At 39.7% G+C, this 21,880-nt stretch overlaps 1 protein-coding gene across 1 annotated transcript; it reads left to right on the top strand.

Moving 5' to 3' along the window:
- Positions 1–3,316: 3,316 nt before the first annotated feature.
- Positions 3,317–17,397, top strand: LOC147466011 (uncharacterized). Its single transcript, XM_086504349.1, is given in 2 exon segments — positions 3,317–3,818; positions 17,342–17,397. Coding segments are annotated over 2 exon segments (507 nt in total). The 5' UTR covers positions 3,317–3,367.
- The last annotated feature ends 4,483 nt before the right edge of the window (positions 17,398–21,880 follow it).

The raw sequence follows: 21,880 nt of genomic DNA, 5'->3' as shown, positions 1-21,880 counted from the left end.
CAGTTTTGACACAAATTGTAGCTTTGCCGACAATTTTACAAGCTTCATTATCTCCCAAGTATACATACCCAGAAATACCTTTGGTGTAATCTTGGAAATGTTGCTTGTGCAGTGTTGCATGGAATGAAGCCCGAAAATCTACTTCCAAGAATTAGACACATTGTCTAATGAGAGAATTAGAGCATCTTGCTCTACTTTACCTGCAACATTGGCCTCCAATGTTGGCTTGTTGTCTTGAGACTCCAACTCCTTCTTCTTCTTCTTAGACCAGCAATCCTTCTTGACATGGCCCTTCTTGTTGCATTTCCAACATTCAAGAACAGACTTTGTACATGACTTGCTCCACCTTGAGCGATCATGCCCCTTTTGGTTTTTGAAACTCTCCTTAGGCCTTTCTCTTGTCTCCACTAAGAGTGCAACACTTGATGATTCATATGTGCTTCTCCTTTGCATTTGCTTGCTTAGGAGAACACCCACAACATCATTAAACTTAAGAGTCTTTCTGTTAGAGATAGAGTTACTTACAACCCTCACAAGGCTGTCCCAACTATCCGGTGGAGACGATAGTATAAAGAGAGCTTGCACTTCGTCATCAAAATTGATTTTCACCAATTGAAGTTGACTTATGTTGGTGTTAAAGTCATTTAGGTGTTCTGCAAAACTGAACCCTTCTTTGCCATCTTTAGATTGAACAAGTGCTTCATGAGAAATACCTTATTGGATGTTGATGGTTTATTGTAGAGGCCGTCAAGTGACTTCATCAAGTCCTCCATGGTCTTCATCTCCAAAACATTGAAGGCCACCACTGATGCCAAGCTTAGACGGATTATTCCTACTGTCTTTCAGTCAAGGACAATCCATACTTCATTTGCCATTATTGCGGGCTTCTTTGCAAGACCGCCTGGTGGAAAATAAAGTTCCTTTTGGTAGAGATAGTCTTTAATCTGCATCTTCCAATGTTGGTAGTTTTTTTCGTTGAACTTCTCAATCTTGAGTGTCCCTTCCTCCACCATTACTCCCACTCAATTCAAGGAATCCTTTCCTTGAGATACTTTAGCTATGAGCAAACCTTGCTCTGATACCAGTTGTTAGGAAATAGGACGTAGCTAAGTAGATATAGAGTAGCTTACTTAATGGAGAGAGATAATTTTTCACACACGAGAGATTATAGAGTAGAGAGAGAGAGAGAGAGAGAGAGAGAGAGAGAGAGAGAGAGAGAGAGAGAGAGAGAGAGAGACACGATATACGTGGTTCACCCAATGTGGGCTACATCCATGGGAAAGCAGCCACTCAATGGCTTTAGTACTTCAAACAAGAAGTAGGTTACAAAGGGATTATATACCCTTAATAGAGCTCCCACCTTGCTTCACTCTTACCACCTCACTGTTACTATATACATGTGGTAGTGATGTGTGTGAACACACTTAGGACCACCGAGGCATTTTTTCCCTCACTAGGAGGTTTTTTCCCACGTGCATTATATATATGCCCATCACTCTAGGGCTAGCTTATCTTTCCATTGCACACTAAGTAATATACTCTTTGTTGTGTGCCTTGAGCTTCCTTCACATTCTCCAAGTTGAATGTGTTTTCTTCTAACCTTAATTTCAACAATTGGTATCAGAGCAAGTTGCGTCCTCCTGGGATTAGCCGCCAAAAGCTCAAGCATATGCCTGCTCACTTTCTTCAATTTCAATGAGCTTTGGTGAGAGTTCATAGGCTGAAAAATATTTTTGGATAGCTCTAGGAGCTCATTCTGCTCAGATTTCTGATTCGGGCTCATTTCGTCCCTCGTTTCCAGTATAGGCAATACTGTGCAAGTTATTTTGTCATTTTGTGTAAAATTTCTATTAGTGTTGATTTTTGCATAACAGGTCCCTTACAGTCTTCTACAGTTTGTGCTATATAGCACGTGTGGTTTTTGCTTGATTTCTCCTCTTTTCGAGCAATTTTCACATCAGGTGCAAGCATTCACCATGGTTGACAAGAACACAGATTTGTTCAAGATGTTTGATATTGAGGACAAATTGGATGGGGACAATTACCCTATATGGGCTTACATCATGCAACATGTTCTTGTGTCAAAGGGAGTGTGGAATATTGTGTAGGACATTGATGTATGTCCTGGTTTTGAGGATGTAGGCGATGTTGATGTTAAAGAATATGTCCATTGTGCTATGGGCGGCCGGACACTGACTATACTATGTTGTAAATATACTTTGGATAATAGTTCAAAGTGAAGAAGAGAAGAGCAGCACGTTGAATGGTTGCTGCAGGGTAACGATTGTGTGTGTGTGTGTGTGTGTGTGTGTGTCTCTCGATGTGTGTTGGTGTGTGTGTGTAGTCTTCTTTCCTACCTTCTCCATCACCTGTGCACTCTACAAAGTGGTATCAGCACTCAGTTTGGGGAGCTACAGTCAATACACAAATTTCCGTAGCTCTGGAAAACAACCAAAAAGAGAGGTTTTTTGGTCATAACTCCCTCACCCGAACTCGGAATACAGCGATCCAGGAGTCTATCTTTATATTTTTGGGCATTCCGGACACATTCGCATACTCAATTTGCCAAAATCAGCAATTTTCTGCAGCAAACAGCCAACTCACACAAGCATAGGAGATTTCCAGTTTTGTACTCGGTAGTAGATTTATAGGTTACAAGTGAAGAATTCAGCATTTACACAGGTTTTGGAGAGTGACATAGAGCTTTTGCATCATGATATTGTGTTATCGAAGATTATGTTTGGCTGTTGTGGGTCCGTTATGGACAGCCGCCTATGTAAGAAAGGTTGTGGGAAGAAGTTGAGGCGGTTATATTGTCAGATTGAGTACTTTGTGGTTATGTATGGATATGCGGTTAATGTATTTTGGAAAACTGCAACCTTTATGAGGGTCGAGTGAGGTTTTCTAAAGCCTTGCCTTGGGAGCTTTGGTACCTTGTCAAGGTGGATTAGGTACTGGAGTGAACCCCCAATTGGCCCCGCGAAAGACCTCATATGTCATTTACGACTATGGGAAGAAGGTGGATGTATGGATATGTGGTACAGGACAGCGTATGGATTTCATTTTTATACAGGTCCATGTGGACATTGTTTTATGTTATTTATGCATAGTATTGAGTCAGTCTGTGGCAAAGTGAGTCAGTGGATTTTCCCTTGGCAGAGTGAGATTTTCTGTCAGTGTTTATGAGCACTTTGGTTGAGATTGTCACTTGAGATATTGTCCAAATACAAAGGAAACTCTGCCAAAATTTTGTCAAAATTCTTTGGAAGCAATTGAGAAAGTGAAGATGGCAGAAAGCTCAACTCAAGTCACACAGATTGTTGGAGAGAAGCTGACCAGAGAGAACTACAGCATATGGTCTTACAGGATGGAGAACTTTATCATGGACAAAGGTTTATGGGATTACATTACAGGTGAATAAGAGTGTCCCGAGGTTGGTTTGTAACCAAATAGAGAGAATGTTGAAGCACATAAAACATGGCAAGTAGGAGTAGAATCTTACAAGAAGTGGATTGAGAATTCAAGGAAATTGATGCATAGCTCCAATACAGAACCACGAAAAGTTCACTTGAAGCAAAGGTTACATTGTGTATGGCGAGGAAATAGATCCATATCAAATTATGTGACAGAGATAAAGCAAATACAGGATGATCTTGCGAGCATTAATGTTGAAGTTCCTGATGATGACTTAGTTTCAGTGACATTGAATGGTTTGGGACCGGAATACAAGTCATTGGATACATCTATATCTATTCGAGGAAACATGCCTGATTTTGAAGAGTTTGTAAACCTTTGTTTGCAAGAAGAGGTGAAGTTAGGTAAGTCAGGTCCTTCTACATCAAATAACCATCCCAGAGATCAGGTATTTTACTCTAGAGGTCGTGGAAACAATAGAGGTGGGAAGAGGAAACTATGGTCGTGGAAACAATGTTGGAAGAATTCAATGGCAAAACCAACAAAGTCAAAGTTACAATGATTATAGCCAAAGAGGCAGGGGGAGAGCCTGACCTCATGGACGTGGAGGTGGAAGATTTGTACATCCTCAAAGAGATGGGTATTGTAATAGATGTGGCATTTATGGTCACTTTGAAAGAGAATGTTACACAAGGCTAAATCAAAATCGTGATCGTGGTGGAAGAGGCCGAGGTTATGGCAGACATGGAGGAAACTTTGCTGGATACAATCCTCATGATCAAAATATATATGACAATAGATCGAGTGGACATTTATTTCCTATGAAGCATGTTGTTGGAAGCATGGTGGAGCCACATCATACAAATGATTGGTATTTAGATAGTGGTACCACAAATCATATGACATATCATGGTGAATGGTTGGACAGAAAAGAGAAATTAGAAGAGGATGAGTTTGTCGCTACAGGTGATGATACTATGCATCGGATTACGCATGTTGGTTCAGTTCCATTGCTAGAAAAAGACGGGACATACAACACATTGGGAGATGTTCTATATGTGCCTTTAATCACAAAGAATTTAGCATCAGTTGGACAGATGACAGATCAAGGGTTGCAAGTTCGTTTTAATCGTTATGGTTGCTTCATAGAGGAGTTTCACAAAGGCAGACCAGGCAAGATATTGGCACGTGGAAGAAAGAAAGGTCGCTTGTTCTCATTGGAAGCTGGAGATCCATGTTTACACAGCGGTATGTATGCAAACAAATCAACCACTCAAGATAATTGGGCAGAGTTATGGAATAAGAGGATTGGTCATGTCAATTTTAGAAGACTAAAGCATATGCAATTAAATCAAATTGTACGCGGATTACCAAAGTTTGACAGATTGAATTTTGATCATGTTTGTGAAGCTTGTCAATTTGGAAAGCAATCTCGTTTACCATTTCCAAAGAGGGGGAGAATTAGCCAAAGTCCTTTGGAAATTGTTCATTTAGATATTTGGGGACCTTGTGATCATGCTACGCTGAATGGTTGTCGATATTTTATCACATTCACGGATGATTACAGCAGAATGACATGGGTTTACTTTCTAAAGGCAAAGTCAGAGGCATTTGAGGTATTCTTGGAGTTCAAAGTTATGATTGAGAAAGAGAACAGTTGTCAAATTAAATGCCTACGTACAGATGGAGGGGGAGAGTACATGTCACACAGTTTTGATGATTACTTACGTGAACAAGGAATAAGAAGACAGATTACTTGCAGATACACACCACAACAAAATGAAGTTGCTGAGAGAAATAATAGAGTCATAGCAGAGATTGCAAGAGCCATGATGAATGAGATGAATATGCCATTAACATATTGGGCTGAAGCAGTTCATACAGTAGTACACATTATGAATCGAACACCAAAAACTCCCATTTATGAAATTTCATCTTATGAGAGACTTTATGGGATCAAGCCAACAGTTTCCTACATGAAAGTTTTTGGATGTGTTTGCAAGAAAGAAGATGGAACCAAAGGCAGTGAAGTGTATATTCTTGGGCTATCCAGTTGAAAAGAAAGGTTACAAGTGCTATGATCCTATGACAAGACAAGTTTATGTTAGTAGAGATGTCAGATTTTGTGAGCATGAACCATGGTATAAACCAAAGCCAGTGATGATAGAAGATGAGTATTCAGAGCAAGAGCATGTGCATCATGTTGTTGATAAGCCAGGACCATCAACAAGAACTATTTCAAGACCACATATGGCAGAGGAGAGTACATGAAGTGTCAACCCATGGAGTGGTCGTTTGCGAGATAAGAAGCAAGACGAGAAAGGCAAGAAGAAAATGGTTGAAGAGAGTTCTGGAGATGAAAGCCTCGATGAAGAGCATGGTTTACCGCATTTGAGGACACCTGGCAGTAAACATATTGAGAAATATGTACCCTCATATACAAGAGTTGAAGAGAAGAGTGCACCGCAGTTGAGAAGATCAGAGAGGGTACGCTATCGAGTTGATAGATTGACATACAATGGTTACATGCGTACACATTATGCATACATAAAGAGTCTACATGTTTCAAGAGGCAATTGGAAAATCAGAATGGGAGTCAGCTATGGATGATGAGATGGATGCTCTTGTGAAGAATGACACTTGGGATTTGGGTCGCTTGCCAAGTGGAAAAAAAGCAATTGGTTCAAAATGGGTATACAAAGTCAAGTTCAAGTCAGATGGTAGTGTGGAAAGATACAAAGCAAGGCTTGTTGCTAAAGGTTATGCACAAACAAAAGGTCTTGATTATGATGAGACATTTAGTCCAGTTGCAAAGATGACAACAGTCAGATTGGTGATAGCAATAGCAAGTATGTTCGGTTGGAAGTTACGGCAAATCGATGTCAATAATGCATTCTTGAATGGTGACTTGGAAGAAGAAGTTTATATGATACAGCCAGAGGGTTATCAACACCCAGAGTTTCCATATTATGTATGTAAGTTGAAGAAATCATTGTATGGTTTGAAGCAAGCATCTAGAGCTTGGTGTGAAAAGATAACCAGATTCTTGAAGAAGATTGGATTTAAATAGTCTACTGCGAAGCATGTTGATGGAGAGATCGTTGTTATTGTTATCTATGTTGATGACTTGATTCTCACTGGAAGTCATGATGAGAAAATTTTGCATGTCAAGAAGAGTTTGTTGAGAGAATTCAACATGAAGGACCTTAGTGAGTTGAGATATTTCTTGGGAATTGAAATTGTCAACACTTTATCAGGAATTTGGATGATACAAAGACAATCTGCGTTGGATATGCTTGAGAAGTATGGAATGACAGCGTGCAAACCGGTTGATACACCTCTTGATCAAAATGTGAAGTTGTTTGATGATGGACATTACATTGAGGATGTCACTATGTATCGCAAGATGGTTGGAAGCCTTATTTACTTGACAATAACAAGGCCAGATTTGAGTTATGCAGTGGGTGTTGTGAGTCAATTCATGCAAAATCCATGTAAAAGTCATCTTGATGCAATGAGACGGATTATGAGATATGTGAAAGCCACTGTCAGTTATGGAATGTTTTATGAAAAGAATGGGAAGCTTTGTCTTTATGGTTACACATATGCAAATTGGGCAGGAGATTTTATGGTAGAAGATCTACAAGTGGTTATGCATTTTCCATTGGCAATGGTATGATAAGTTGGAGTAGCAAGAAGCAATCAACTGTAGCATTATCAAGTACAGAAGCTGAATATCATGGAGCAGCTTTGGCAGCATGTGAAGAGTCATGGTTGAGAGCACTTATGGTAGAATTTGGTTTTGACTATCTTGACAGTGTCATTATATATTGTGACAATATTAGCAGCATCATGTTGGCAAAGAATCCAGTTTACCATGCTCGAACTAAACACATTGAAGTACATTATCACTTCATTAGAGAAAAATTTTTGGCAGGTTAGATTGATTTGGTGTATGTGAAGACAAATGATCAAGTTGCGGATATATTCACAAAAGCTCTTGGAAAGGAGAAGTTTTGCTACTTTCGTGAAGCATTGGGAATTCATCATATGCAAGCTCACTCTGAGCTTGAGGGGGAGTGTTAAAGAATATGTCCATTGTGCTATGGGCAGCCGGCGGACACTGACTATACTATGTTGTAAATATACTTTGGATAATAGTTCAAAGTGAAGAAGAGAAGAGCAGCACGTTGAATGGTTGCTGTAGGGTAACGATTGTGTGTGTGTGTGTGTGTGTGTGTCTCGATGTGTGTGCGTAGTCTTCTTTCCTACCTTCTCCATCACCTGCACACTCTACAATTGAGGATGTTGCAGGTCTTGCTGCAAGGATTCCTTCTATTAGAGTTGTTTTGCCTACAACGGAACAAGCTCGTTGGGATGTAAAAAATGTGCAGGCTCATGCACCGATTGCGTTGTCTATGAAGCTCACTATTACTTCTCACATTCGTTCAGTGAAATCTACAAAATAGGCTTGGGATATTCTAGCTGGTCTTTATGCAAGTTGCAATGAGGCTAAAATTGCATTGCGGTGTAAACAGATGGAATCAAAGATTATTCATGAGGAAGATGACATGGACACTTTCCTTACTAGTGTCAAGGATATCAATGAGCAACTTATTTCTGCATGTGAAGTCATTTCAGGCAGTTCCCTTATGAAGACTGTTCTTGATGCCTTGCCAGATTCTTACCAAACTTTTGCTAGTGCTTGGAGACTTATGACCCAAGGAAATCCTAAAGTTGTCAAGTTTGATGCATTATGCACATTGTTATTGCAAGAGTCACTTTCCAACAAAAATAAGACAAGATAGCGTGCAGTTGAATAGGCTTTTATTACTACTCGAAGAAAAGGTGGTATAGTAATGCAATCACTTCTCATAACTCTTCTACGAGTGGAAAATCACATGTTCCTAATGCTTTTGCTATCAGACATTCGTTTAGAAATTTTGGTGATAAGGGCAAAAAGAAGATGCGTTGCCATTATTGGAAAGCTAATGATCACTTGATCAAGCAGTGTCCTAATCTGAAGGCCAAAGAGGCTAAGAAGAAAGAGGTTGATTCCACTACAAATGCAGCTATTGTTGAGTCTTTTGTGAAATGAGATTGTGATGCTGATGTTGATGCAAAATGGGATTTTAGTGTAGAGTGCACTTATAATCCTATTTTCCATGATGCATGCATGTTAATTGCTACATATTCCCATGTGTGGTATTTTGACAGTGGTGCTACAAAGCACATTACCTCACATTGTGATTTCTTCACCTCTCTTGAGCGTGTCTCTCATGGGAATTCATTTACTTGTGCCAACAATGATTCTTATCCGGTTTAGGGAGTTGGAAAGATTGTGCTTACTACTGCAAATGGTAGTTCTTTCACACTTGTTGATGCAATTTATGTACCTGGGATCAAGAAGAATATTTTGTCTGTATATGCACTTGCTAGACTTGGACTTGTAGTCAAATTTGTGGATGACAGATGTATAGTACATGATCTCAGTTTTGGTGATGAAATTGTTGTATCTAGCATTCTATGTCGTGGACTGTATAAGCTCACTTTGTATGAAAAATGTGGGTAGAATTTTGCAAATGCAGTTGTGGACTTAAAGGCTATTTCAAATGCAAAACTTTGGCATGCACGTTTTGGATATGTGAATTTTGCCAGTTTGCTGCGTTTGCAAAAATCTGATATGGTTGCTTCTTTGACGTCTCTTGAAGCACCTGTCAAACATATTGTGAAGACTGTATTTTGGGTAAGATGTAGTGTTCTAAGTTTCCAAAGGATGGCTCAGTTATAGGGCCACATGCAGGTTGCTGCTTGTGCATAGTGATGTTTTTAGGCCCATGCAAACTCCGTCCTTGGGCAATTACCTTTACTTCATGACTTTCATTGATGATTACTCCAAGCATGCATGGGTATTTCTGCTTAAAGTGAAGTCCAAAGTAATTATATGCTTCAAAAAAATTTTGTCTATGGCTGAAAAATGTTTCAAAGTGTACTATGGACACCCTCTGTTTCGATCAAGGGGTATGTCTCATGAATTTAATGAATTTCTGGCTAGTTGTGGGATAAAACACCAATGTTAAGTGCCTTATACACCTCAGCAAAATGGTATTGTTGAGAGGAAAAACAAGTCACTTATGAAAATGACACGATGTATGGTCAAAAATCAAGCTTTGCCGCATTCGTTTTGGCTTGAGGCCATCATGTGTGCCACTTATGAACTTAACAAGTGTCCTACAAAAGCTTTGCAGTCTATGACTCCATACAAAGCATGGCATGATAGAAAGCCTTCTATTGAGCACATGCGTGTTTTTAGATGTTTGGTATACGCTTTGGTGCCACAAACATAACGCAAAAAATTGGATGATAAGGCTGTCAAATGTATTTTTGTTGGTTATAGTGCTGAAAACAAAGGTTACAGGTTGCATCATCCACAAAAAAAGTGTATTCTGGTTTCATGGGATAGAGACAGTAATGTAAGCTCACCAGATATTTATGAAACTTTCTTGCCTCTTTTCGATGCTGGAAGTTTGAATGTAAATTCCAATGAGGAAAATGTACAACCTATGGGGGTTTCTAAAAATGTTATAGATCAGCCTATTATTGGTCCAGATGTACATGATGTACTTGATGAGGAAAGGGCTGAAAATGAGGAGGCTAGAGGTATGACAAAATGACTAGTGCATACATTGCGTGACAGTAAATTGGATGCACCTTTGTCTAGTCGCACTTATTCAAGCTTTTGTTATGTATCTTATGCATCAGATTGTTATGGTTTGGCTCTATCTAGCTTACATGATGTTGAGAACCCTCTATCTTTTGATGAAGCACAAAATTTAGAAAACTAGATGGTTGCCATGCAATCAAAATATGATGCACTTATAGAAAATGGCACATGGACTTTATGTGATTTTCCTCCTAGCAAAAAGGCCATTCGTACAAAGTGGGTTTACAAGTTGAAACGCAAGTCGCATGGTGAGATTGATCGCTATAAGGCTTGACTTGTTGCAAAGGGTTATGCATAGCAAAAGGGAATATATCATGAAGAGACTTTTTTTCCCACGTTGTATGACTACTATGTGTTTTCTATGTGCATCAATTAGACATTGTTAATGCTTTCTTGAATTGTGCCATATTTGAGGAAGTTTATGTAGTGTAGCCTCGTGGTTTTGTCAGGAAAGGACAAGAGGATAAGGTGTGCAAATGTAACAAAGCTTTCTATGGGTTGAAGCAATCTCCTTGTGCTTGGTATGAGAAGGTTGACACCCATTTTTTCAAATGAGGCTTTTGTAACAGTCCAACAGAAAGCACATTGTATGTAAAGCGTGAGGGTGATGTACTCTCATTGTGGTTCTTTACATGGATGATTTGCTGATCACTGGACCAAATGAGAGACATATTGCTGAATTTAAGGCTGATTTGAATGCTACTTTTAATATGAAAAATTTGGCGTTGTTGCATCATTACTTGGGTATACAATTTAAGCAGTGTGATGGTGGTATTGCCTTGTGTCAGAAAAGTTACATAGAGACATTTCTATGTAAGTTTGGACTTGAGGATTGCAAACCTATTGCCACTCTCATGGAAAAAAATTTGAAATTGAGTCTTCATGATGCTGGTGATCCTGCAGATGTCACTCTTTACCAAACTATTGTTGGATGCCTCATTTATGTATGCAACATGAGGCCAAATATTCAATTTGCAGTCTCACAAATATACAAATTCATGCATAGCCCAAGGTCTAAGCATTGGTAGGTTGTGAAGAGGACTTTTTGCTACTTGAGTGGCACTTTACATCTTGGCTTGTTTTATCCCAAGGGGGGATCATTGCCGCTAGATTTGCATGCTTTTTTGGACTCATATTGGGTTGGTTGTTTTGACACACAAGTGTCCACAAGTGGTTTTTGTTTCATGTTTGGTAGCTCATGCATGGCATGGTTGAGCAAGAAGCAACCTACTATGGCCACTTCCAATTGTGAGGTTGAGTACAAGGCAGTCTTTAGACGCTACGGTTGAGTGTGTATGGCTCAGATGCCTTATGGATGATTTGGGTGTTAGACAGGACACTACCAACACTATCTACATCGATAGCTAGAGTGCATTGGTAGTTTTGAGGAACCTAATTTTTCATGCTTGCACAAAGCATGTTGAGGTGCATTACCACTATATCAAGGAGAGGCTCTTAGCAGGAGAGATCAACTTGGCTTATGTGCCAACACAGGACAACCTTGCATATCTTTTCACAAAGGCATTGTCTCGTGAGAAGTTTGAAGCTTTCTGCAAAGCTTTGGGCTTACTCCCCTTTGTGGATTGATCATGTCCTCAGGGCATGGCACTTCCCTTTACTCTATGTGCCAACTCTCATTCACTGTTGCATCACTCCAGGGGGGGATATGTTGCCATATACATGTGGTAGTGATGTATGTGAACACACTTAGAATTGCCGAGGTGTTTTTTCCCTCACTAGGAGGTTTTTTCCCCTGTGCATTGTATATAAGCCCATCACTCTAGGGCTAACTTATCTTTCCATTTGCACAATAAGTAATATGCTCTCGGTTGTGTGCCTTGACCTTCCTTCATCTTCTCCAAGCTATGTGGGTTTTCTTGTAGCCCTAATTCCAACACTCACACCCATCTTGTTGCATCAACTCCACAATAAAAAATGTGTGAGAAAAGGCCTCATTTTATAAGACAAAAGAGCTACCCTCTCTCATGAGAGGCAACCATGTAGCCGCCCTATGTAGGTGGCTCACTTTTTGGTATTCTCGTAGGAATTCCAGTGTTTGGTGGAGGTATTTGTGGTCCTTCATTGACCAAATATCCACCCGTTTCTAATGCAGTCCATGGATTTGTGCTTTCTACATCTCTCTATCTTGTCATACTTGTCAATAACTATAGATTTCCATTGAAAATCCACTCCGTATGTATAGACATATAAGAGCTTATAATCCGTCAGCTCTTTTGGGTATGGGTCTGAGCACCTATAAAGCTTGACCTCACACTGTTGTCAATGTATCTATACAATCCTTCACTCTCATGATCTTTCATCCAGACTCTCTCAACAAAATAGTTCTTTATCAACCACAAGTTTGTAAGATCCATTATGGGCAGATTCTTTTCTATCATTGGGATCCCGAAGGTTGTGTAAGTTGAGTTTGAAGCTTCACTAGACATGATTTTTGGGCTTAACAACTCTAGCTTGATATAAGAAGACTTATTTCAATGTGATCAAGTGATTTGGTTAGGAATAAGTGAAAAGTATGTCCAAAATCACGACCGTTTCCTCACCAATTCTCTCAAATTGTCTCTTTTAGACACCCCTAACTTTCAGTTGCATTTTGAGGCCTTACACAATGTTTTTTTGGAACGTTGACCAGTAATGATTGATCTAAAGGGTCTTTAATTGTTGTTTAAGGAGGGGGGGGGGGGGGGGGGGGGGGGGGGGGGGGGGGGGGGGGGGGGGGGGGGGGGGGGGGGGGGGGGGGGGGGGGGGGGGGGGGGTGGGGTGGGGTTACATTGAATCTTATAGAGCTACTCTGGAGCTTCATTTTGATAAAAAAAGTTTTTGAATCCGATATCGGGAGCTCAAGTTATGGCCAAAACAGTTGTCTATCGCATTCAATCTTCCTGCAGGTCAATTCTGGCAATTTCAGAGTGTCAACACTGGATACATGCTTTGGTCCACTTACAAGTGTCCCAATTTTGTTTTGGAATGATATTTGGGATTCTATGGTTAAAAGGAAGTCCTTTGAAGAGTCAAACTTCTTGTTTGGCCTCAACCTATGCCTGGATTCTTCATATGCGTATGATGTCTCCTGACTCAGAATTTCTCCAAACTTTAAATGTAGACTCTCCTTGATGTACTCTAACCACTCTAAGTCTTAGTTTGTGATTCTAACACTTTAAGTCAGGTCTATCACTCCTTTTTCTGTCTGGTTTGCTTGCAACTTGCCCATGGGAGGTTAACTAAGCCAAAAGTGATCCAAATTGAATAAAATTTAGTCTCTAGGCCTATTTTGTGATGGCAAACACTTCTATGAGCAAAGATGTAAGTTTTGATCTCTAGTTTGGCACTTAAGACATCATATGCGTATGATGTATTTTGTTTTAAAAAAATGAAGTGATTTTTATCCCCAAGACTCTTTATCACTCAAGAAACTCTCAGCAACTTTCAGAATTCAATTTCAACACTTTTTGTGCAAGTTATGATCAATACAAGCATGGATATCGCCCAATTTCTATCTTTTGACACTTTTTAACCCAAATGTGCTCAAAATGCAATAAAATTTTGACTAGGGACTTATTTTATGCCTTGTGACACTATGGGATACTCACATGTCTGATTTGACCTAGATCTTGCCTAAAAGTCTTCATGCACGTATGATGTCTTTTGGCTCAGATTTCACTTCTGCTTCTACTCACAATGCTCCTCGATATATACAGCAAGAATATGTGCTCACAAAAAAAAATGGATGTCAAAATTGCTCAAAATCACTACTTTTTCACCTTTATCTTCTTGGATTTATAAAAATATTTTTAAATTCAAAGATATGTGTCCAAATGAGATGAAATTTTGCAAACAGGTTTAAATCATCATTTCCAAACCTCCTGCGTGGTTAGAAGTGCAATTGGACTTTCAGATCTTGACTTGAGACATCATATGCGTATAATGTCTATGTGCTCAGATTTTGTAATTGTCTTTACCTTTGGTCCCCATTATCATAAGCAACAAGAATATATGATCACAACAAAGTTTAAACCTCAAAATTGCTCTCAAAACACAAATCTTATGTGTCACCTTCCATGAAGTGCAAAATCACACTTTTCTCTTAAAATATATGTCCAAAATGATTCAAACTTAGTGAAGATGCTCAAAACAATGTGTCAAAGCACCCTATAATGTCAACTGGTTAGTTTTGTTTAAAAATTGGCTCAGAACGTATGATGTCTATGTGCTCCAAATGCAATAAAACTTGGTCTCTCTAAGCTTGTTTTGTGGTGCTAAACACCCAGGTAAACTTTGATGTCAGCTTTGGTCCCTAAAATTTCCCTTTAGACATCATACGCGTATGATGTCTATCTTGTCAGAATAAAGTGAAACCCACTCCAGAGGTTTCTCACCTCACAAGAAAATCACAACAGCTTTTAGAATTAGATTCCAACACTTTTTGTGCTAGATATGATCAATTTGAGCATTCACGTTGCCTAGATCCCTCTTGTGGCCTTTACAAGCCCAAAAATGCTTAAAACTCAATGGAATTTTTCCTATTTGCTTCCTTAATGCTTTAGATCACAAGGGTGCACTCAGATGTATCTTTTGACCTCTAGGACATCATATGCGTTGATGTCTATGTGGTCAGAATGGACTTATGTTTGTACCAAAGGTGCTCCTTGGTATGTACAACAGGAATATGTGCTCACAGCAAATTTTGGAAATCAAAACCCGCAAAATCACCACTTTTTGACAAGGAAATTTCATGAAAGAGTAAAATCTCCTCAATCTCAACTTATATGCCCAAATGAAATGAAACTTGTGTATGTGCTCAACACAACTTGCAAAAGATGGGTATAAAGTCAAAGAATCAATTTTGTTGCCAAAATTACCCTTCAGACATCATATGTGTATGATGTCTACTAATGAATTTTTGACCAAAATTTTACCACAAGCATCCCCAAGTCTCCAGCACTGGTTTTCAAGCACTGTTACCAATTCTCATGTAGAAATATGCTCAGAATCAGAAGTTCCACTTTTTTCCATTTTTGAGACTTCGTCTTTTCTGTTTTGGGTACCAAGGGTTGGTCAAAACCCTGGTCTCAAGGTGTACTTAGGATAAAATACCCCTTTTGAACACTCTAGTGCAATCAGCTTTGTCAAATTTGCTCTCCACGTGCCTCTTGAGACATCATTTGTGTATGATGTCCAAGTTTTCAAATTTTCAATTTTTCTACACAGAACTCTTGCAAATGTCCTCTTATATGCACAATATCAATCAATCATGAAAATATGTCAACAAAAACCTGTTTGTTGCATTTTTACCCTCAAAATCAACTTTTTAGAGATCATGAATGCAAACATGCACTTCAACAAATAAATCTGTGATGAATAACTCTAGATCAAAATCAATTCACTTACCTGAAGCTACTCCTACATATCATATGGGGTTTTGCATTTGTTTATGAGTATATGAATGCTTCACTGCCACACAGGGACTAGCAAATGCTTTTATCACCTCACAAATCACTTGACCACCAATAACTACTCTAATCTACAACTAATACTACAAATCCTAATTCAATATATCTAGTCGCAAACCCTCGGTAAGACACACGCTTCCTAGATGTCCACTTGATCTCAGAATATCCTTTTTTGGATCCACTTAAGAAAAATGCTCTCTTTAGTTGAAACTAAAGCAAGCAACCATCACATAAGTGTTAGTAGGATTACCCACTCAAGTCCTTGTGTCACCGACAATGGAGCCAATGCGGTGGGAGAAAATCACACCACCTATAAAGTGCATGTAACACTACCTAGATCAAAAAAATGTCAATCGAGGACACACATGCCACAATAGGTGTACGGAGGCAATCTCTATAGCTTGTCAGGATGAGACCATCCCACACATACAGGACTCTAGAAGTCCAACTAAACCACAATAAGGAGTCTCATTGCTCTCAACTACACCACCCAACCCACATACACACAAATGGAAGGAAACTTACCAAACCATAGCAGAATCATATGGAACTTAAGGAACACCATCCCCTCATTAGGATACACCTGTCCCAAAGCCTCTACACTCAAAATAATCACTCCAAATACATCTGAGAAAGACGCATATGAAGATAGATCAAAACTTTGGAAGTGCCCGAAATTGAAATCTATGAGTACCTATGGGTAGTTATGTTGCCACAATTCTACCAACTACTTGTACACAAAAAAAAAAAAAACTTCATTTGATATACTTATGATCACAAATAGCTCGTAGACGCATTAGCATGTGTGCTTCGCTTCGCGAGGAACCTCATTGCTCTCAACTACACCACCCAACCCACATATACACAAATGGAAGGAAACTCACCAAACCATATCAGAATCATATGGAACTTAAGGAACACCATCCCGTCACTAAGGATACACCTGTCTCCCAAAGCCTCTACATTCAAAATACTCACTCCAAACCCATCTAAGAAAAATGCGTATAAAGGTAGAGCAAAATTTTGGAAGTGCTTGAAATTGAAATCTATGAGTACCTATGCATAGCTTATGTCGCCACAATTCTACCAACTACTCGTACGCAAAAACCAAACATCATTTGATATACTTACAATCACAAATAACTCATAGATTTTAGCGTGTGTGCTCGGCTTCGTGTGGAATGCTTGGCGTTGTTGCATAGCTCTCTTTGATTCTATCACAATGGTGCAGTCAAATATCCAATGCGATGAGCAAGCATGAAGTGGCATCATGATGAAGCTCACGCTCTCTCCCTTTCTCTCTCTCGTACACAGTCAACGATAGCTCAAAACTTTGATTATGATAAAGTTCTTTTTACAAAATGACCTAGGTACCTTATAAAGTAAGGCTACCATAAATTAAACCTAAAACACAGTTCAATAGGTCAAATTGCTTTGTATTTACAATCTAGAAGTGCCATCGCACCCTGGCTTTTGCAACTATAATTGCTACTCATTACAAATGATGCTTTTAACCATAATCCGCATCATTTCATAACTCTCAAAAAGTAAGACTTTGGTAGAAAAATTGAGTTATACTGTATTGTTGACCACTGGGTCAACACCTTTGCTTCCTCAATTTCTTGTTAAGTGTGATCAGCTCGATGGAGTAATTCTAGTTTGAATCTAACTTTGAACTAGAGTCAAATGCAGTGTATTTACCCTTATCATTGAGATAATCTGTTGGCCTGGATAGAACAATGGCTTGTTAGGTTCCTTGTTGTGTCTGCTATTGCTATTGATTCTAATTAGACTGGTTCTACTTCTAATGTTGTTGATGATTACCAACTTTGTTATCCTTCTAGTTGTCTGTCCCAGTGCTAGTGTCAGTCTGATGCCCGCAAGTGACTAAGTTTGGAGGTGGAGATCGATCATCATCATCATCATCACCATCATGATCACTGTGGTGACTTGCTCCAGCTTTGTCCTCTTGATCCTGGTCTTCATCATCATCTTCATTGGTGACTTGGTTCTTTAAATGGTCCATCAATGCTTGGTTGACTAGGGTTGATATGTACTCCTCAACTTTATCCTCCATATCAGACTTCACGGATTCTACTAAGTTTTGTAAGTCTTCCATGTTCAGGGTAAGGTCGCCCTCAACCTCAAAGATATCGACCAAAGAGTGATAAATGTATTTTTCAGCAATGGCCTACTTTAGAATGTTGTGAACTCCAAGTAGCAACTTCAAAGCCATTTTATTTTCATTCAGTCTCCCTTGGAGTTCTTCTTTTTCTTCCACAGTTGCTAGCTTTTCTTCTTTCAGATGCCTATTGTCATTCCGAGGATTTTCTATCTCTTTCTACTTTGTAGAAATTACTCTGGCATAGTTGTTCTTCTTGGTCGTTACTTCCAGCATCATGCTTCTAACTTGGTCCATTTCCCGTTTTAGGCTTTTCTAATTCACTCTTCATTTCTTGAAGTTCCTTTTGCAGAGCACCTATTTCTCAAGTGGAACTTATATTTTAGCATTCGTCGCCCCATAGCATTAACTATGGTGTTCCATCCCGACATCATTATAGCGGTAGTTTCCACACATTAGTGATAGTATCCACATAATCTTGGGTGCTTTTCTACACTTTCAAGGGACTAGGGTAAGGCATAAGTACCTTATCTGCTTTTTGTATGAGCATCTTCCCATGAAGGGGATTCTTTTGTAGCTTCTGCAGCCTATCCATCCAAGTTGATTGTGCTGAGGTGTGAGTGACTAAAGCTAGTTGTTGTCAATAGGTGGAGTCCATTTGTTTTAGTAGTCTTCTTTTTCTCATTGATCTTTGGTGTGGTAGGAGACAATTTAATGGGATAATTTTCTGAAGTTCCCTTGTCCTAACTAGCGTCAACATGCATTGTCAAAGTCCTTTATTTTGACTTCATCTATGTTAGGAAAGCCACTGTCTTTTGTTTATTTTTTGGTGGCTTGGTGACTCCAATTGTTGTGCCTCACATGTGAAAACTTTTTATTGTGTTTCCATCCTCTTTGCACCTGTAGTGACTATTGTCAATTCATTCCTCTTCTATTTGTTGTCCCTCAGTTTTGTTTTGATCAGTGCTTTGAGTCTCAGTTGCTTTCCCCAAATCCTTGTTCCAAACTTTATCTACATCAGGGTGAGCTGAAATGCAGGCTACCCAATACACAAAAAAATGTTATGCTTAAAATTCTAGGTCTTCACCTTGGTTGTCTACTTAATCATGTTGTTATGCAGAAATGTCCCTAAATTAATATCTACCTCTAAATTCTTGAGCCTAACTAGGAGCATACCAAACAATTTTTTTGAAACATATGTGGTGTTGTTTTTTAGACTGATGGCCTCAGCTATGAGCTTTTATACCGCTTTAAATTCCAAAGCTATTACTAGAAATCCTTGAGCTCCACTTTTTTCATAAAATCTAATATCTACCTATTCCAAATGATTTTCTCATATTGAATTGATCACTTCATGTAGGAAAATGAATGGAACAAGAGTTAGAATATAGATATGTTCTTTTAGACCTATCTCATCACGGGACCAAAGGGAGAGAAGACTACATCTCATGAAGGGTTCAAAAGGGAGATGGTCTACCAAAGATAAATGAGCAGGTAATGGAGCTTAAAACACCTTAGGGTTAGCTTCATTAGTGACCTCCAAAGTTTAGTGTTAAAAGTCCTTAGACCTGGAATCTTTAGGTACTTTAGACCTTAGGCAAGCTAGGCATGTGCTTGAGGTACTTGTCGTGCTTGAGCTAACTAAGGTGCTTGAGGTGCTTGAGATGACTAAGGTGCTTGAGGTGCTTGTCATGCTTAATGACCATGGTGCTTGAGGTGCTTGTCATGCTTTATGACCAAGGTGCTTGTGATGTTCAAGTCAAAGATGATCCCTACAAAGGAGAAGGCAAGCCCTAAAGGTAGAGAAATGAGAGAGAACACACACACACACACACACACACACACACACACACACACACACACACACACACACACACACACACACACACACTCGAGGCAAGCCCAAGATTCAAGAGGCATTGAGGACACATGTCAAAAGCCCTAGTCATGCTACCCTCATGGTGTGCCTCAATGCTATTGGATGGCCTTTAGGGAGGTCCAATGAGAATTTAGATGTATGTATTTGACTAATTAAGCTCTCTCTCTCAAAGGAGGAAAGAAGGACACTTGTCCAAATTCTACTCCTATTTGCTTGATTTGACCATAGCTTGTGATTGGCTAGCCTTGGCATGATCCAATAGCTTGTGATTGGCTAGCCTTGGCATGATCCAATAGGATGCAAGCCAAAGTAATGAAAGAGAGGAGTCAACCAAGGCAAGGAAGAGACCTCCTTTTTGCACATTCTCTCACACACACTCACACATTCTCTCATTGTGTTGAGAAAGAACTCCATATCCTTCTCCAAGCTTGAGAAGTAGAGAGCCTACACCAACACCTCTTGGCTATGGAATGAAAATCCGACCAAGAGTCAAGCTTCAATGACATGCTCATCTTCTCTACCATCTATATTACTATGCTAAGCTAAGCTACAAGAGTAACCTATGGTGAGGAAAGTACTTCTTTCTTGTATGCTACTTTTTCTTCCTCTTCCCTTCCCTCACTTCTTGCTAGCTCTCTCCACCTTTGAAGGTGTTTGAGGTCTTGGGATTGAGGCTGAGGACAAGTTAATACTTTTGCAAGTTAGTTATGAGCATAATATTGGTGCATGAAGCTTACCATATTCATGGCATAAACAAGGTCTCAAGGAACACAAAGTATGTATTGTACCAAGTCTCTCTTCAAGGGAGAATTTGTAATACAAAAGCCTTTTGGAGGGGGGGACTGGCTCCAAGTAAATGCAGTCCTCAACCGTTGTTAGTTTCTCTTATTCTCTCTCACTTTTGCAAGTATTGTTCATGCCAAGATAACAACAACTTCGCACTCATGAGATTCTCCAAAGTCCCCAACAAGAGAGAGAGAGAGAGAGAGAGAGAGAGAGAGAGAGAGAGAGAGAGAGAGAGAGAGAGAGAGAGAGAGAGAGAGAGAGCTTAGGAAGCCTCTTGTAGAGACTTCCAAAAGAAGACTCTCTCCGGTGAGAGAAGAGGAGGAATCCCATGAAAGAGAAAGAAGTGAATATCCAAATTCTTCAGAAGATGTGGATCCACAAAGACGGTGGTCTTGATGATCCCCAACTCCTCCCAAGAGGAAAAGATCGTCAGTCCTTCTCCTTATTATTCTAAGAAGGAAGAGAGGAATCAAAAGACAAAAAAGGCAAGAAAGAGGTCACCCTCTTCTCCATCTTCCTCCTCTTCCAATGAAAGCAAAGGTTTTTCTCCTAGATAGTACCAAGAGGAGAGGACATCATAAATCCTATGCTGCTATTAAAAGGTCCTACAAGCTTAAGAAGTTCAAGGAGGGAGGAAAGAGAATCTCTTTTCTCACCTATGATGGCACCTTTGATGCTACGGACAAAGTTTTATCCTTCATCCAAAAAATTGATGCGGCCTTTAGATGAGGGATTCATGGATTCCTCTAAGCTATATCATGTAGCTATGCATTTCAAAAGTCTGCCCGACTGTAAGGTCTCTAACCCCGATCAAAAGGAACACCCTTGTACCACGAAATGAATACAATGGAATAAGTTACTATTTTTAGCAGTTTTCCAGATTCTGTCAGTGCCATGATGTTTAGAATGTTATAAAGCTTCAAAATGTGAATTAAAATAATTTTTGTGAAAATTTTCTAAAAATAGTAAGTTTTTGGTCACCCGACCCGTCCAGTCTCAACCGTCTCGAAAATCTGCACCCGTACCCCGAATTTGAAAAAAATGCATTTTTGGACCTCGGGGGCTGCTAAATATGGCAGGTACTCGGGCCAGTACGCCTTAGTTGGAGCTTCGTATGGAAATTTGCGGCATCAAAATCCGATTCGTATGACCCGTTTTAGCCTAAAACCAATTTTTCACAAAATTGTCCGGAGGCACCGGGGGCCCGGGACTATGTGGGAACAGGTCCCAGGCCACTCCAGATCAGCTTTAGCAGCTAGGGGGCGCCCTCTTGCTTTGTGGGAGTCTTGGGAAAGCTGCCAAGCCTACAACTCAGTCTCAGAACCAGTTGACCAAGCCAACCTGACACTTGGTGGGCAGAGAACTGGACTTGCCATGCTTAACTGGAGAAGCTCCCATATGCATTTAGCAACCCAGATCGATTTTCAGCCTGTAGGAGCCTATTTAAAGACCTGCACACACACACACACACACACACACACACACAC

This window comes from Adiantum capillus-veneris, chromosome 1 (genome assembly GCF_014529385.1).
Source record: "Adiantum capillus-veneris isolate H3 chromosome 1, ASM1452938v2, whole genome shotgun sequence".
Lineage (NCBI taxonomy): Eukaryota > Viridiplantae > Streptophyta > Polypodiopsida > Polypodiales > Pteridaceae > Adiantum > Adiantum capillus-veneris.
The sequence above is the reverse complement of the archived record's forward strand: the minus strand, read 5'-3'. Positions and strand labels throughout refer to the sequence as shown.